The 18,702-nt window shown below is 37.7% G+C and overlaps 1 protein-coding gene across 1 annotated transcript in view; it reads left to right on the top strand.

Moving 5' to 3' along the window:
- plekha7b (pleckstrin homology domain containing, family A member 7b) overlaps positions 1 to 18,702 on the top strand; it is a 244,581-nt gene that overhangs the window by 115,613 nt on the left and 110,266 nt on the right. Inside the window, exon 5 of the mRNA XM_061883569.1 lies at positions 15,829 to 15,931. Coding sequence (XP_061739553.1) covers positions 15,829 to 15,931 — 103 coding nt within the window. The remainder of the gene's footprint in view (positions 1 to 15,828; positions 15,932 to 18,702) is intronic.

Below are 18,702 nucleotides of genomic sequence, written 5' to 3'. Positions count from 1 at the left end.
TTAGCCAATAAACGTTAACTTACATTCAAAACTTACCGTTTTTGTGCAACTTCAAATGTCCAACGAAATGTCTGTATTCTTCGAACCGCATGTTTTGCATACTGCAATTTGTTTTTTGTTGACCAACTCGTAGTTTTAATACCCGAATGAAACTATCTTTGGTATAATTTTTTTCTCACCGGCGTGTTGTTTGACAGCTCTTCTTCGTTGGTTGTTCTGCAATGTGATTGGATGAATGCTGTGGGATGAAAACAACATGGACGTAATTTGACTGGATTTTGTACTGACAGCACACAGGCTGACAGACACACATATACACAATGAAAAATACTGAGCGTGCCTGAATAACGTTTTAATCTTTGGGTTTGGGGGCAAGTAGCAAGTCTTGTCAAGTCAAAAGCCTCAAGTTCAAGTGAACTCACAAGTCATTGATGTTAAAGTCTAAGTCGAGTTGCAGGTCTCTTTACATTTCGTCAAGTCGAGTCTAAAGTCATCAAATTCATGACTCGAGTTTGACTCGAGTCCAAGTCATGTGACACCAGTCAATACCTCTGGAATTAGGTATAAAATGAATTATGGATAGAAACAAGCAAGTAAACAACAATTAACCAATGCATTCACATTTTATTTGAATAAAGTGCAGCCAACAGTTTAGGTTGAATTAAGAAGAGGAAACACTTTCAGTATTGAAGACATTTTCAATAGAAGTACAGTAATCAACATTTTAACAGTAGATTCACCTACTACTTTTTCTGTTGTTTTTCAAAATAAAAGTAATACAATATTATCAAAAATAAAGTGCAACCAACATCTCTTCAGGTTAATTTAACAATACCTAAAAAATTAAGAGCAAACAAATCTATTCAGGTTAAATAAGTTATATGAGTTCGACCTGCTACTAGTCTCATTTTGATAAATAGCTAAGGTGGCCAAGAAAACTCACGACAAATTCAAGCGCCATAACACAAGAACTTTTGGCATTACCACAATTGGAAGAGCCACAACAAATACAAACGACAAAATACAACAACATAAAGCCACAACACAACGACTATTAGCCAAAACAACAATATCAAGATGCAATGGAAGTGACAACGGACAAGTTTGTGGATGGACTACAATGGCTGAGGCGGAAAGTTGAAAACAGTGTAATTAATAAAGTTTGAAAAGTAAGTGAATTGTAACCACTTTTTTATTAGTGAGTAACTTTTTTTTGCTTTTTTGATAAAACTTACATACTAGGTTCTTTGCACCGTTTTCAACCCTCCGCTTCAACCACTAAATCTGTTGATAAAATTTGGGTCGCTCTCACTTCTGTTGTGTCTATCACATCCTTTGTGAATTAAAGTTGTTATGACTTTTTGTTGTGTTGTGGTGTTTGTATTTGTTATGGCTTTTGCAAACGTACTGTAGCTGCAATTTGTTGTGTTGTGGCTTTGTTATTGTCTTGTGGCGTTTGCATTTGTTGAGACTTTTCTTGGCCACTATAGGTATCCGCAATTCTTTTTTTTGATGACTGTTGGCAATGACGCCACAGATGGGCAGACATACTTGAGTATCAATCAATTAATCAGTCCATCAAAGTTTGCTTATACAGCCCGCAATCACAAATGTCTCAAAGGGCTGCACAAGCCACAACAACATCCTATGTTCAGATCCCACATTGGGGCAAGAAAATACTCAATCAAATGAGAACAACGAGAAACCTTGGAAGGGAACGCAGATGTGGGGATCGCCCCTTGAGTGACCGGTGCAATGGATGCCGAGTAGAAACAGTGAATAATGTGAGAGTCCAGTCCATAGTGGGGTCAGCAGGGGGATCTTCTTGCATGTAGACACATAGAGACGTCACTAACTGATGCAAAGAGGAGTGGTCCACCCTGGGTCCCGATTTTGAACAGCTAACGCGTCCTCCATGGAGGCTGATCCGTGGTCACCTAAAAACCTCTTCATGCAGGAGAGGGGGGCAGAGTAGAACATAGGGCCAACAGATCAACTGGTCTAGAAAGGGGTCTATTTAAAGGCTAGAGTATACAAATTAGTTTTAAGATGGGACTTAAACATTTCTAATGAGGTAGCATCTGTAACTGACTGGTAGGCCATTCCTAAGTACTGGAGCCTAAAAAGAAAGCGCTCTAAAGCCTGTTGACTTTTTTTGGGCTCTAGGAATCACTAATAAGCCGGAGTTCTTTAAAACACAGATTTCTAGTGTGGAGATATGGTACAATACAATCAGCAAGATAGGATGGAGCTAGACCGTGTAGTATTTTATACGTAAGTAGTAAAACCTTAAAGTCACATCTTAAGTGCACAGGAAGCCAGTGCAGGTGAGCCAGTACAGGCGTAATGTGATCAAACTTTCTTGTTCTTGTCAAAAGTCTAGCAGCCACATTTTGTATCAACTGTAATCTTTAAATGCTAGACATAGTGAGACCCGAAAATAATACGTTATAGGGATCGAGACGAGACCTAATGATCTCCAGTCGGTGGTGGACAAAATGGGAATTTTTTTTTGCGATTTTACAAATATGAAAAAAGGCTGTTTTAGCAACACTCTGAAAGGAGCCATATGTTAAAATATGGCCAGAAAGGGTACTGAAATCACTGTCAAAATTGTGTAGTCTTCTCCCTCTCTCCCTGACTGAGGTTGCCATATACGCAGCCGAAACCAGCTTGATCGACTGGGCTACTCCAAGGAACTTCAAACTTCCACTACCTCTTACTAGGGGTTGAGGTGCTGGGACCATAATAGCTGAATAGACAAGCGTTGTGTCAATAACAAATCTCTAACCAACACATGTTACACAGAAATTAGGCTATTTTGAAGAAGAAGTATGTCATGCCTACATACAGTATCACAACAAATGACAATTACATGGTTATTGTTAGTACTATCAGAAAACAAAGATTAAACGAACTACAACCAACGCTAGCAATGGTCATCCTGGAGAAATTAAGTAGAGCATACTTAGCAGCCTAATGTACGCCAAAAACTAAAGAGGCAACATTTTTACCAAGGTATGCCTATTGGCTACTGTTTCAAACGTTTCAGATTGCTATACACCGTATTCCCTTGAATTGCCGCCGGGGCGCTAATTAATTTAAAACCTCTTCGCACTCCTGCGCTTACCAAAGGCATGCGGTAAAAGTAAGCATGCGCTAATTATTTTAAAACCTCTTCTCACATGCAGTAAAAAATTGAGTGTGATGAAAGCTTTGACCTTAAATCCTACTGAATAACTCTTAATTTTCTTCCCTTTATGCGATTTCAAATTACCGGTATTGAAATCAGCCTCCTCCATTTTGAAAATAATGACAGGGGAAGTGTCACTCGTGACGTCACGAGTTTGAACAGGCGGTAATACTAAGCATGCACTGATTATTTTCCGAAGCGAGTTTGACCCGGCAGTAATTCAAGGCAGGCGCATACTATATGCCATGCGGCAGTTCAAGGAAATACAGTAACTTGGTACGTGTAGTCCACAATATGCAAACAAGAATGAGGAATTATTTTATCATGTGATTTGGCTGTCTCCCTACGTTTCACATTGCCCTGATGACAGTCGTGCTAATGTTAGTACCCATTTCCTCAGCGCATCAGCATATTGAGAACGAAATAGGGACTGACACTAACCATATCCACATAGGTTTTATTTATCGAAAATATATGTTGCCCTTTCAGTTGGATGACACATCGACATAAAGGCTAACGGGCATATGTTTTCCCCGTTAGCCAATATGTTTGATGTGTTATTGACCGGGCTAGCATGCTAACCATTCGTTGCACAGACATACTAGCATTGTTAGACAAGATCATAGACTGTATTGGACAATATAGTTTACATACAAAATGTCCATTTCTATTTATTACAAGTAATAAGAAAATGTAAATGCCTTACTCAAGGAGGATTTTAGCAAATTTGCCGTTTGATGAAAAATCTTCTCCGCCTTCAATCATCTCCATCTTTCAAAGGCATCCCTGATACAAATCGTCCTTTTGTTCCTGGCTCTGTCATGAATAAGTTGACATTTTTAACTTTTAGATCAACTAAGGTCTGACATATTTAGTAACTTTACCAGTGGCAGCGAGACGAAGATGTCAGTGCGTAACTGGCAACTTGGATGTGACATATTCAAAGACTTTCTAATTGGTCAAACGATGGAGGGCGGGACATCAAAATTAAAACAATAATAAGATTTCGGGGCTGTAAGTCAAATTTTAAAATGAGGATATCCCAGCTTTGCTTTGAAAAGAACAAGATTTATTAATGCCTTTTGACATATCAGGACCATTAAATGATGACTTGACATGAAAATATTACTTATGGCTCCTTTAATGGGTTGGGTCAAAGATAATACTGAGATTTTTACCCAATCGCTATATGTAATTGTTTGGTTGTCAAATGTTAAGGTGGTATTATTAAATAGGTGCCGGTTTTTAGCAGGACTGATAATAAGCATTTCTTTTTTCTTAGCGTTAAGATACAAACAATTGCTGGACATCCATTGTTTAATTTTATTTAGACACGCCTCCAGGTGACTACAATCCGGCGTGTTGGTTAACTTTAGGGGCATGTAGATTTGTGTGTCATCAGCTTAACAGTGAAAGCTAACACCGTATTTACATATGATGTCACTTAGCGGCAGCATGTAGATGCTGAAGAGTGCACGGCCAAGAACCGAACCCTGGGTAACTCCGCACTTTACCTTAACATACTCCGAGGTCACATTGTTATAGGAGACGCACTGCATCCTTTCAATAAGATAGAAACCAAGATTTGATACATTCTAATAGATCTTATGATCGGCGGTATCGAAAGCAGCGTTAAGATCGAGTAGCAACAACATCGATAACGCATCAGCATCCATAGTTAGCAAACGATTGTTAGTAATTTTTGCAAGGGCTGTCTTTGTAGAGCACTGGTCTCAAACACGCGGCCATCGGGCCAATTGTGGCCCCCACCTTAATATGAAAGTTTAATGTTAGTGCGGCCCACAAGTTTTATATGAATGGCGCTGGACAGCGTTGTGTGAGGAGCTGAAAGTATCTACCAATCACGGTGTGGTATGTGGCTCTCGAGGGCCGAACATTGACGTCACCTTGCGTGATGCAAGCAGAAAAAACTGTGGTGCACTGTGGTGCACTGGACCCCACGTTAGTCGCCCATTTGTGGCTTGATTGTGCTACTGTAATTGTAATTGTGCTGCCGTAACTGTAAACTCCATAGTGTCGATAAAATTGATTGATTGCCTTTAAAACGATTTAAAATCAATATGTATCTTCTGGAAGGCTAACTTGCTGAGCACAGATCAGTGTAGTCTAACCGTAGGAATATAAATTGATAGACCGATTTAGTAGATGCATCATTACACTCCTAATAACTAAAGACGTTGAACTAATGACTACTGACTGTGCCTGAATTAAAAAAGCTACAACTGCACCCTAGTTACATAAATCACATTCCTCAAAAAAAAAGTAAATTGCCAAAAAGTAGAGGACTTAAAAGGGTGCCTTTAGGAATGCCTCAGTTATGTAAATCACAAGTTTCAACCCCAGTGTTCGATGTTTGCTAACAAGGTTTAAATGTCAATGCAAGGCACTGCCATCGTGTGTACAGTGGTCCAAGTTCCTCTATACAACACTATATACCTACTATATAACACTTGCTTTCGAGTATATTTTCTATTTTTTTCTATTCCAAGTTTTGAAATACACTCACCAGTTGGTATGGTGTCTTTCCTGGGCTATATTTTGCCTCTGGGCCCCCGTTGAATGGCCGTGCCTTAAAGACTTCCTTCTGGATTACCACATAGATAACAAGCTTGTCAGGTAAACCAATGGCCCTAAAAGATTGACGTTTAATATGACCCAGTCCCCTTTATTGCAGTAGATACACATGCCCTGGTACACCAACCAATGTAAAATATTGCCCCTCTTCAGTGCACACACTACAACAAATCTCCAGGGAAACCATTCTAATGACAGTAGGGGTAACTACTTGGAGTGTCACATAAAACTGTCCCCTTCATATGACAGGAGGCATCCTGTAAAAGATGCCGTGCAGCAAAGCACAGATAAAACAAATAAAAACAACACATTTTACTGTGTTATCGGCTTTCTCCACTCCTTGGCTCACATCTCTAACTGCAGGAAGAGCTAAAAGTGAGTGATACTTGTCCCCTCACTGAGAAAGGGAGAGGGGTCAGTGGCAGAACTATTACAGAAATGGATGCTTTCTTTTGTGACCTTACTCAAATTTGTAGAAAAAAAACAATTTCATGTCAGTTTACTTTTATGTTGTTAAATAAATCACACAATGCTTATCACCAGACCTTAATGGTAGAATGTGGCATTTTTACTTAAAGTACCAGTAGAGTGGAAAAACAGGTTGACTTCATATGCTTAATTATGTTTCATTGTATCCATAAATCATACCTGATTGTATTTACAATCTACAAAGTATATAAAAATACAGTCTAAACAGGACCAAATGCCATTTTGAATATTCCTCTCCGAACATCTTCGGTAATTTCCCTCGATTTACATCACCGGAGTAACGCTTCTGCACTCTGACCATATCATAAGATCAGTCATACTGGAAATACACAAAGATTATAGAATCCTTATATACAACATGAACTCATATGTTTTTCTTTTTTTATTGCATTTCATGACATAATCAATCAATCAATTGATTATTCAATTACTTTATTGTTGTTGGTATAAGACACAAGTTATACATGTCAACGAGATTTTGTTGGAGCTTAGTGTAGTGGCTTAGAAAGTGCATTGATGTGCAGGTTGACAGTAGTTTTCAGTAACATTGTAAAGAAATGGGAGATGGGGGTCAGGGGGTGTGAATAGTCAGATGTCTGAAGAGTGATATGTCGTTGGAAAAATGATTGAGGTAGTGAAAAGTGAGTTATTAAGATGAACAGTGGCAGTAAATAGGCAGGCTGTTCATTTACTGTAGCATTCTGACAGCCTGGGGATACAGACTGTGAGACATTCTGGTGGTCATGGCGCGAGTAGATCTATACCTTCTTCCAGAGGGTAGTAGGTTGAAGAGGCCATGTGCTGGGTGGTGCCTGTCCTTCAAGATGTTAGAGTCGCGTTGGACAGCGAGTAGTGTACATGGCACTTATCTTTGGGAGTATTTTCCCTGTAATTTTCCCTGCTGTTTTAACCACTCGCTGGAGGGCCAGTTGGTTCGCTTTAGTGCAGCTCGCAAACCACACTAAAAACCTGTACTAGTGTGCTGTGAGATACAGTCTGGTGTGCTGTGGGAGATTATCTAATTTCACCTATTTGGGTCAAAAATATTTTTTTAGCAAACCAGTAGTTATAGACTGCAAATGATGTGTTGTTGTTGAGTGTCGGTGCTGTCTAGAGCTCTGCGGAGTAACTGTGTAATACTCTTCCATATCAGTAGGTGGCAGCAGGTAGCTAATTGCTTTGTAGATGTTGATACAACTGGAGGAAGTATGCAGGTAAAAAGGTATTTAATGCATAAATAAGAAATAAACAAAAGGTAAGTGCCCCTAAGAGAAGGCATTGAAGCTTAGGGAAGGCTATGCAGAACAAAAATAAAACTGAACTGGCTACAAAGTAAACAAAAACAGAATGCTGGACATCAGCCAAGACTTACTGTGGAGCAAAGATGGCTTCCACAATGTACATCCGAACATGACATGACAATGTCCCCACAATGAAGAATAATAACAGAGTAGATGCGGGAAATATTGCTCAAAGGAAGACATGAAACTGCTACAGGAAAAATCTGAGAAAAATCTACCAAAATAGGAGCGCAAGACAAGGACTAAAAGATCACACACAAGAAAATAGCAAAAAAGTCCAAATAAGTCAGGGTGTGATGTGACAGGTGGTGACACTACGCCTACTTTGAGACAAGAGCTATAGTGATACATGCTTGGTTATGCTTTAAAGTCATATCCAACAATTGCGACAACGACTTTTTACTGTAAACTGAGTTTCGTTTTTTTAATGATTTCTGCTGGTGGTGTGCCTCTGTTAACTCAAAAAAATGTGCCTTGGCTCAAAAAAGGTTGAAAAACACTGCGCTAGGACACTGCTGGTGGCACAATTGTTAAAGTTTTCACATTTTAATTTCCTTAAAAAGAAAAGACGTAAATAAATATATAAAAACTCTGCTTATTATGTAGTCCAGTGGTTCTCAACCTTTTTTCAGTGATGTACCCCCTGTGAACATTTTTTTGATTCAAGTACCCCCTAATCAGAGCAAAGCATTTTTGGTTGGAAAAAAGAAATAAAGAAGTAAAATACAGCACTATGTCATCAGTTTCTGATTTATTAAATTGTATAACAGTGCAAAATATTGCTCATTTGTAGTGGTCTTTCTTGATTTATTTGGAAAAAAAGATATAAAAATAACTAAAAACGTGTTGAAAAATAAACAAGTGATTCAATTATAAATAAAGATTTCTACACATAGAAGTAATCATCAACTTAAAGTTCCCTTTTTGGGGATTTCTAATAGAGATCCATCTGGATTCATGAACTTAATTCTTAACATTTCTTCACAAAAAAGAAATCTTTAACATCAATATTTATGGAATATGTCCACAAAAAATCTAGCTGTCAACACTGAATATTGCATTGTTCCATTTCTTTTCACAGTTTATGAATTTACATTAAAATTTTGTTGAAGTATTATTCAATGAATATATTTATAAAGGATTTTTTAATTGTTGCTGTTTTTAGAATATTAAAAAAAAATCTCACGTGCCCTTTGGCATACCTTCAAGTACCCCCAGGGGTACGTGTACCCCCATTTGAGAACCACTGATGTAGTCAATGGAGGTTTTCTATTTCGCCCACAAAAAATCCTTTAAATAACCACCCAAAACCCACCAACAATACTCTATACACAAATTGTGACCTGTATATTAACCAAGTAGTAGCTGTGTTGCTATTATAAGTGGTAACACAAACAAACTATTTTTGAGCGGCGGATTGATAGCACACAGCTCAGTAGCCCTCTGCTGCTTTACTGCTGGCTGGCCACGATGTTTGGCTGCTCCTGCATCATCGCCTCTCAGCTCGTCGAAATTATTCTATATTATAAATCACGCCTATAATCTGGCTATTAGGAAGATTTAGCCATAAATATAGAAATTGTTCATCATTTAATTCAAACCCGGAGATAGAGACAAACACACACAACCGAAGACAGTGTCTGCAGGGAGACTTTTCCTTGTTCTTTCGTGTGCATCATGATTAATCCTTCATCTAAGTGGGAAGATATGGACATCCTATCAGTCATCATCGAAGTAAGAGCAGACATCGCACACAAAGTTATCATTTTACTATCTTTGTAGTTTGTATTTCTTGTTTAACACTTAGCAATACTGCTGCATGATGCTAAGTGTTTAGCAGAGCTTCTAAAACTAGCTCCTCCCCCTTATATTCAGGATCAAAAATATAATTTTGTTAATCATAATTTTTCCCAAAGTAAGCGTTGTTGGCTCCCAGAGAGTATGCATTGTTTTCATTTTTGTTGGTGGGGAAGGAATCTGTGGTTCCTACCGCTGCGTCACCCAATGACGTGTCTGGCTAGCTCATTAACTCTCAAAATGGCCCGGGAATCACTGTGAGATTGATATTATTTTGATCATATCTATGTACTTGCAGATTTTGAATTATTTTGACCTAGGTACGTTTATAAACGAGGTAACCTCAGTATGATGAAGTACTTTGCAGCACCATTGCAAACTCACACTATATAAGGATATAAGAATAAGCAAAATGCAGTCGTCCCTCGTTTATCTCTGTTAATTGGTTCCGGACATGCCATTGATAAATTAATTTCCACAAAGTAGTAATCATTCATTATAAATCAATTTTATAGCGAGAGCATAAAACATTTTTTTTACAACCTTCCAAATAAGTTTTACTAAAATATAACAGCACTCTAGACATGAAATAACACCCTTCAGTTAGCTTTACACTCTTTTAATCTAATATAGTAATGTTGACTGGGGCTTAGCCAATCAGTTGCCACAATACTTAACAGGGATTCCTGATTGGTTTGGTCACCTCTCGTGGCCAATTCTAGTTTAGTATTAATATTTGTAGTTTATTTATACATGTTTATGCTAGAAAATGTTTAATTTAGGTCAGAAAAATTGTAGCGTATGCTTTGGAGAAAAAAAAAAAGTATTATTGTGAAACCGCAATACTTGAAGCACAGTCAAACCTCTCTATAGCAACCACTCAAGGGAAAGAGTAAAATTGGCCGCTGTAGACAGTTAGCTACGATAGGCAGGTAGGCAGCCATTTTGAATTTGCGCACATCTTGATTTTTTGACCTGTCTATAATATGAGAATGTCATTACTAGGTTATCGTTACTTTCACAAAATTATTGAATGTACTCAAAAACTACTTATTCAGACACTGAACTTTGTTGGAACCTGCAACTCTCAGAAACCTGAGGGTTGCAGGTTCGCTCCCCACCTCTTTACATCCAAATCACTGCCGTTGTGTCCTTGGGCAGGACACTTCACCCTTGCCCCCGGTGCTGCTCACACTGGTGAATAAATGATGAATGAATGATAGCTGGTGGTCGGAGGGGCGGTAGGGGCAAACTGGCAGCCTCGATTCTGTCAGTCTACCCCAGGGCAGCTGTGGCTACAAATGTAGCTTACCATCACCAGGTGTGAATGAATGATGAGTTAACACTTCTCTGTGAGCGCATTGAGTGTCTAGTAATAGAGAAGCGCAATATAAAATCGAATCCATTATTATTATTATTATTATTATTACTTAACTTAAGATTACTTCCTGTTGTCTCATATTTTTCTGAGTACAGAATGATCACTCTGAACATAAAATGCACAGCATGTAGGTTCAATCTGCACAATTGAATAACGTAGTTGCTCAGACAGCAATGTGTTTTATCCAAGATTAGATTTGGGTAAGTATAGGAGCAGTGTAACCGGTCTGTGCAAGTGCGGCTTTATGATCATTTTAATTGAAAAGAGTAATACTAACCATAAGAAGTTTTACCTTGGTTTATCATTGTACCGTTATCGTTAAATCCCTAATTATTTGCATTACTTTACAGTTTTGTTTAGTGTCTGTAATTGGATAATATAAATAGTAATGTTGCTGGGTAGGTAGGACTGTAAGATGTTGTTCAGGAGTACTTGGTCTTGTAAATATGGGGATAATACGGTTTCAAAATTCTAATGCTAACACTCAGGCATGTGACAGTATCAACCGAGAACTTATTGTACACCCATTAGTGTTGTTTTTTCCTGGTGCTATTGAGTTGGCCGTATTTGGAGTCTCTTATGGGTCTGATGAATTAGTAGACAAGCATGTATTTACTTGTGATCTAAAAAAACAAATAATGGTACTCCATCGATTTTCTACCGCTTATTCCCTTTTGGGGTCGCGGGGGCGCTGGCGCCTATCTCAGCTACAATCGGGCGGAAGGCGGGGTACACCCTGGACAAGTCGCCACCTCAGGTACTATTCAATTCAATTAATTTAGGATAGCCCCTTGAGATACAGCATCTCGTTTTCAAGGGGGTTCCTGCTGCTTTGGTTGAAATGTTGCATAGATTGTTTTATAGACCATTTTCAAAGTACTTCTGATTGTTTCTTGAGAATGCGGTATTTTGTGAGCAAACTTATTTAAATGGGTTGTACATGTATAGCGCTTTTTTCTACCTTCAATATTTACCCATTCACACACACATTCACACACTGATGGAGGGAGCTGCCATGAAAGGCGCTCACCAGCACCCATCAGGAGCAAGGGTGAAGTATCTTGCTCAGGACGTAACGGACGGGACGAGGTTGGTACTACGCGGGGATTGAACCAGGGACCCTCGGGTTGCGCACGGCCACTCTCCCGAGGCCTAAGCCCTCCTCCAGGCCTACAGTCGTGCAAAGCTTTTCGAGTAAACCCTTACTATATATATACAGTATATGGAGATATCTGCTGACGTAACTAAGGCAAAATACGCCACTAAGTTCTCAAATTCCAAACGATACGATCGAAGCAAATTTGGAAGAAGGCAAGATTTTTTTATAAATATCACAGCCATGTTTCCGTGTTTTGTTTCCGAATTTTCTGGACTTATGGGGATCCCAAATACACAAATAGGTACTAACAAGTAGGAAAAGTTGGTTTTGCATAATAGGACCCTTTTAATATTGTGACGGTATCATACAGTGATTTTTGATATTGTTACACCACTACATCATCATACAGAATGCCGATCAAAACTTGAGAACAAATGAATTTGCTTTATTCTCTTCTGTCATGTCTTTACACTTCCTGTCTGTAGGGTATTTGGCATTTATCTCAAAGTCCGATATCCGTCTAGTATCTAAAATCAACAATAAAAAAAATAAGAATGTGTGGTTGAGTTCAGCTTCAACTTAAATAAATTAGCATATCAGCTGGCACATAACATCACATTCAACAACAATTCCACACAAATAACAGTAATGCGTATTCAATATTTAAAAAAAATATTTAGCTGATTGGGGTGGCACGGTCGTCAAAGACACGGCAGTAATGAGCAAGTGTTAATCTTGACAGCAGTTTTCATAGTCTTTTGACAAAGATGCTTTATAGTTTTAGTCATATTTTAGTCATCTAAATTAAATTAGTTTTAGCCTAGTTTTAGTTGACAACATTTCACAACATTTTAGGCAGCTAAAATTACAGTACATTTTGTCGACTTGAGTCCTCTTGTATTTCTCCCAGGTGTACACATATTCTCACAAAGAAAAGTGTGTGCTGTTTAAGAGCTGTGATTGGATATATTCCAAACCAGTCTCACCCAACTACAAGTCGAAATTAGGTATGATTGGACTTATTTCTACTAACACGTTTGTCTCGTTTTTATTTGTAGTCTAAAATGTCAGTTTATCTAATTATCGTCTTCGTCAATGTACATTTGTTTTGATTATTTATGAAAAATATTACTCAACAAAGAATGCAGGGCGTGTCTGTCAAAGCTGCCTGTCTGCCAGATAAGAAAACTTAAACAATTATAGAGGAAAGCACAAAACAATTCATATCATAACAAGTTCTGATAGTGCCCACTGAACAGAGTAAAAAAAATATCGCTGGCCACTTTAAACAGGTGGCCCTTATAAACAAAGTTTAAAACACTACTTTTCTCTATGGAGGAGATTTTTGTGGCCACTATTGGCAAACGGCCGCCATAGACAGGCAACCGTTAACACAGGTTTGATTGACAAACAATATCAATCAATCAATCAATGTTCATTTATATAGCCCTAAATCACTAGTGTCTCAAAGGGCTGCACAAACCACAACACAAACCACTACGACATCCTCGGTAGGCCCACATAAGGGCAAGGAAAACTCACACCCAGTGGGACGTCGGTGACAATGAGGACTATGAGAACCTTGGAGAGGACCGCATTTGTGGGCAACCTAGCACGTGTGATTGTTCTTATGTCTCAAGGAATACATATTTGATTTATCATGGTATTTATGTAACTGAAAGGGGTTAAAGGTAATGACATTATTATCATTTTATCAGTATATTAAAATGTATATGTCAAACCTGTCAATGTAGAAAAAAAAAAAAAAAAAAAGGCAGAAACAATCACAATGTTTAATAGACATTTCTTCCCAGGGGGTGATCAAGGGTGATGGATCAATTGCAGAGAATAATTTCGATAACTTTTTAGTGTCAAGGTGAAAATTTCATTAGACACCAGCAATATTAATATTGAATGTCTCTCTATTGATACAATTGCAATATTGTGTTATAACAAACAACAAATTATGTACAATAAAAATACATTATTATTATTATTAGTATAATTATTTGTGATGCTCATTAGTATTCTATTCTCTGTATAACTATATGCATATATAATACCTATATACTTTTTTCTTATTACAAAATAGGATTTTTGTCATAACGTGGACTATGAGGTTTTTTTTCCTGGAAGGCAAAGGAAAGTTGGAGCGGGCAAGGCGTGAAGGTAAAGACATCATTTATTTTAACACTAACAAAATGAACAAACAAAAAGCGTGCACAAGGCGGAAGAACAAACTTAGCTTTGAAAAAAATTAACTAGCACATGGGCTAAAGCTATGGACATGAAATAAAACTCGATAACTGTGACATTAAAAAAAACAAAAACTTACGTGGCATAGGCAGGAGGGAAACTATGGACAGTATGAGTAACAGAGATAGCATGGCATGAAGTGAGTAGAGGTAGCATGGCATGAAGTGAACAGAGGTAAAGTCGCCAGGCTGACTTCCTGGCAACTTTCAGTTTAAATAAGTGACATGATCAGTGAAAACAGGTGCGGACTCCAAATGTGACACACGTGAAACTAATGGTTGCTATGGTGACAAAACAAGAGTGAAAAAGCAGGAACTGAGTGTCCAAAAAACAAACAGCACATGGCCAAACAAAAATATGATCAACAGACATGACAATTTTCCCCCCTACGTTTATAATTTTCCTATATTTTAATGGTTCTATTTTCACAGTATTCTCACGGTTTCTTTTAATTTTGGCCCTAATAGTTCTAAGTAATATAGTATTTTTCTTATTTTCAGAGAGATTTTTGAGGCAAACAAAGTTGATGCTTGCAGGACAATTGCTGTGGTTTGACAGCTAAATCCAATCCAATCCAATCCAATCCACTTTATTTATATAGCACATTTAAACAACAATAACGTTTCCAAAGTGCTGCACAGCCATGTTAAAAACAATTGTAAAATAAAATAAAATAAAATAAAAAAAGTATATATATATATATATTATGCTCCACCAATGACTGAATAAAAACAAAAAATAAATAAATATAAAACCAATAAAAACAATATAAAAACAAATATGATTAAAAACTATTTTAAAGGGTAAAATCAATTAAAACAGTAAAATAGAAATCAAAGTGTATAAAAAACACAGAGGACAACAGAGAACAGAGGACCACACAACTCACGTGGTGTTAAAAGCCAAAGAATAAAAGTGGGTCTTAAGACGAGACTTAAAACACTCCACTGTGGAAGCAGTTTGAACGTGGAGGGGCAGAGTGTTCCAGAGCTTAGGGCCGACCACAGAGAAGGCCCTGTCTCCCCTGGTCTTAAGTCTGGTCTTGGGCACCACGAGCTGGAACTGGCTCTCGGACCTCTTCTTAGCGGTATTCAATTTTAAAGTGCAAGTTTGAAGAGGAAGTCCCTATAATCCTCTAAATAATGTTGAACACTGTTGTATGTCATTCACATTATGATTCTGACTTTATGAGTTTACTTAAGGTGTTTTGTACATTTTAGATGGCATCATTGTTCTCATGCCACCTTGGATTTATATTTGCATAACCAGTGTACTATATAATAGGAGCATAACTGTAAATAACCAATAAGGCTGATGCAACAATGTCATACAACCACCACTACAAATCAATCCTGCATTTCAGGGTTATGTTTGAGGGCTCATTTAGGAACCTCCGTCTTTAGGAAACATTCTGAATTGTAATGTGTGATATATAGCCTGTCGGCACTTAACAGACAATGCTATTTGTTATTTAGTAAAAATCACATAGTGTACTCATTTCCAACAACCTCTGACGTTATCAAGGCGATGTACAATACCACATGTGTCACACGGGTGTTTCTACTCCCAACATGTCCTCAATGTGCGCTGTTGTCATGAAGTAATTTCATCATTTCTACCAGAATGGACTGTTTAATGCAGATTGTATGAGGAAGTGTAAAGGAGTGTGGTGTATCTGTTAATTGAGCCTCTACACCCCTCTCTCTCTCTACTACAGAAGGATCGAGTCCTATATGTTCAATCACAGACATCCAGGTATGGTCACAGAGTCCACCAAGGCTGTGACTACGGGAGCAATGGAGGCCATCTCGGGGTCAAAGGTAGGAAAGCCTTAAAGCAGACCTTTGTGATTCTGATCTACATTAAACACACTTCCACATTGTCTAGAGCAGTGTTTTTCAACTTTTTTTGAACCAAGACACACTTTTTTCATTGAAAAAAACGCACACGACCAGCAGAAAATATTGTTAATGAAATTCTGTAGCGTATTTTGACTACATAAAGTTATTATCATCATAGTATTTGGAATACAAATCAAATTAACTCAAGGAAAAAGTATTTTATAATCGTTCATATTTGTACTCACTCACTGTGAAAACCTTGGCCTGTTTGGATGAACGCAGAGCTGATATCCTGGCAGGAATCTGAGAAAGACACCCACAAAGCTTTGCCAGAATGTGTAACTACTAGGTAGTGGCCAACTAAAAACTTTCCAAAGGTAGATCAGTAAAGCTCAGCTTTAAACCACCATTTTGTCTCAGTTCAGTTAGTTCCTCCTGCACCTGTAAAGCTATGTTCTTTTTACCAACTGATGCTAAGCTACATGGGTTCCTAACCCAGTTAATGCTTTCTGTGGAGGCTGATGAGAAATAAAAGTGTGTCTTCTCTTTGACAGTTTTTGAATGTTTAATTATCGTCTCACACAATACAACAGCCTTAACATCTTGCGATTGCTTGGTGAGTGTGAACATTTCAAGATTGACACTCTCCACATGTTGACAGAATTGCACATTCGAACAGAATCCATTTATTTTATCTGTTTTTCATTTCGGCCATGGATTCTTGTGTTCAGTTCTTTCAGATGATGAAGACTATATGCCAGCCTTGCACACCACTCATCACTTGCAAGCAGCGTTGTCATTTGACAGACACTTTAAATTCCTCCACAGCTCATAAACAAAGGCCAAGACCTTGTCATAGGATAAATACTGGACCGCTGTATGAAACAGCAAGGCTTTACAGGCGTGACAATTAATACAATTTTGATTTAAACTTCAATGATGGCTTCTCACGATTATGAAAATATAGTAATCGACAAAAAAAAGATTAATGGGCCACGCAATGTGTATGCAAATTCCGGAGCTTGTGACGATGAAATCAACGAGGAGCAAATTAGTGAAAAAAAGAGCATTTATATTTGAAGTTTGGGATGTCACCATGCTTTCTTCTTTTTATTTGACACAGTGCTAGTATGCCTAACCCATAATTACTTAACTCAACAAAAAAGTAAGTCATATGATGGCCAATTAAACAGAATCAGCTGTTAAATGCAGAATATTAGGGAAATTGACAAACATGTAAGTGAAATTGTACAGATAATTAACATTTGTTTGGGAAAAAAATTTGTCCAGGGACACTTATTCATCTCCAAAACACTCAATCACCCTGTCCTACACTAAACAATGTCGAGTAGCCATTTCAAACAGCGACTAAATCCGAAGCTGAAGCTAGCAAGAACATGCCATAAACCCACAACGCATCCCATCTTGTTGTGTTTTTGTGAACGACATCATCAATGTAACATCAATGTACAATCGGGACAGTGGTGGCAATAGAGAGGATTTCTCTTTTTCTTTTTTGAAACAATCTAAAGTGAGTCATCTATTTACTTGTCAAGCTAAGAACAACAGCAGAGCACACTTCCTACCTTCACAATAAGAGCGCAGTGCACCACATCCGGTCTTACTGCGCTAACAAAATAAAACTTTTTAAATATATCTTACACAGGCATAATGTACTTGAAGGTACTTATTGATACAATTATTAAGATGCTTTAAACTAAAATACTGGTCCAAATTATCCAAAGATGTATTGCACCAATAAAATTGAGAATTTTTTGCATTTAATTAACAAACATTTTATTACATTTATTTGAGACAAAAAGCACACACTGTATGGTGGTACCCGTGATCTTGTCCTTTCGCTCATAAACCAAAGCTCATGACCATAGGTGAGGATGGAAACAAAGATCGACCGGTAAATTGAGAGTGTCTGCAAAATGTTCTTGGAGCAAAAAATCACCACCATTTTTTTCAGACACTGTTGAAAAATACATTTCATAAGCAGTTTCAGTATGAAGATTCACTAATCACAACATTAGGTATTCCTGTCAACTCTCAGATGTATACAAAGCTGCATAAAAAAGCTGCTTTTACCAGCATTTACTGTATTTCACTGCATTCCACAATTAGATGACAATGATAATGTATCCTTCTTTATCTTGAATCTCAGAAAACCAAGAAATAAGGTCGCCGTCTTTCAGCAGCAGTGTAGCAGCTAATTCAACTTCGTACTGGCCGATGTTAGTAGTCCCATGTAAAATTTAGTGGACAAATAAACAGGGAAATATTTTTATCATGTAGAAATCAGAGCAGGTAGTTGGGAATGGAACCAGAAGGAAAGACACAGGCAGCAGTCAAGAGTGGAGAACAAGGACCCTGCAAGCAAAGGGCATGTAAAAAGACTCTAAAACATTGCATTTAGAAGCATTCAAAACTGTGTTCAAGCTCACACCCAAATGTATAAACCTTATAATTTGATGTTTTGGCATTGTTTAACATTGTTATACAATATTGTAATATTTGTAAGGTTGTAAAACGGAACTTAAGATAAATTGCCATATGAAACGACCTACAGATTGTTTTCTTTTTGTAATTTGACTCAATGTTTCCTTTGTTTTTTTCTCCTTTTTCTTCTCCTCTGGATGACTAAATGCTAATATTCATAACGTGATTTATTACACTTTAAGGACTCCATCTCATTGTGATTAATGACCAAGTTTTTTAGCATAATGAGATTAGATTGCAACACA

This window comes from Nerophis ophidion, linkage group LG02 (assembly GCF_033978795.1).
Source record: "Nerophis ophidion isolate RoL-2023_Sa linkage group LG02, RoL_Noph_v1.0, whole genome shotgun sequence".
NCBI classification, from domain to species: Eukaryota; Metazoa; Chordata; class Actinopteri; order Syngnathiformes; family Syngnathidae; genus Nerophis; species Nerophis ophidion.
This window is presented reverse-complemented; position numbering and strand designations above follow the sequence as displayed.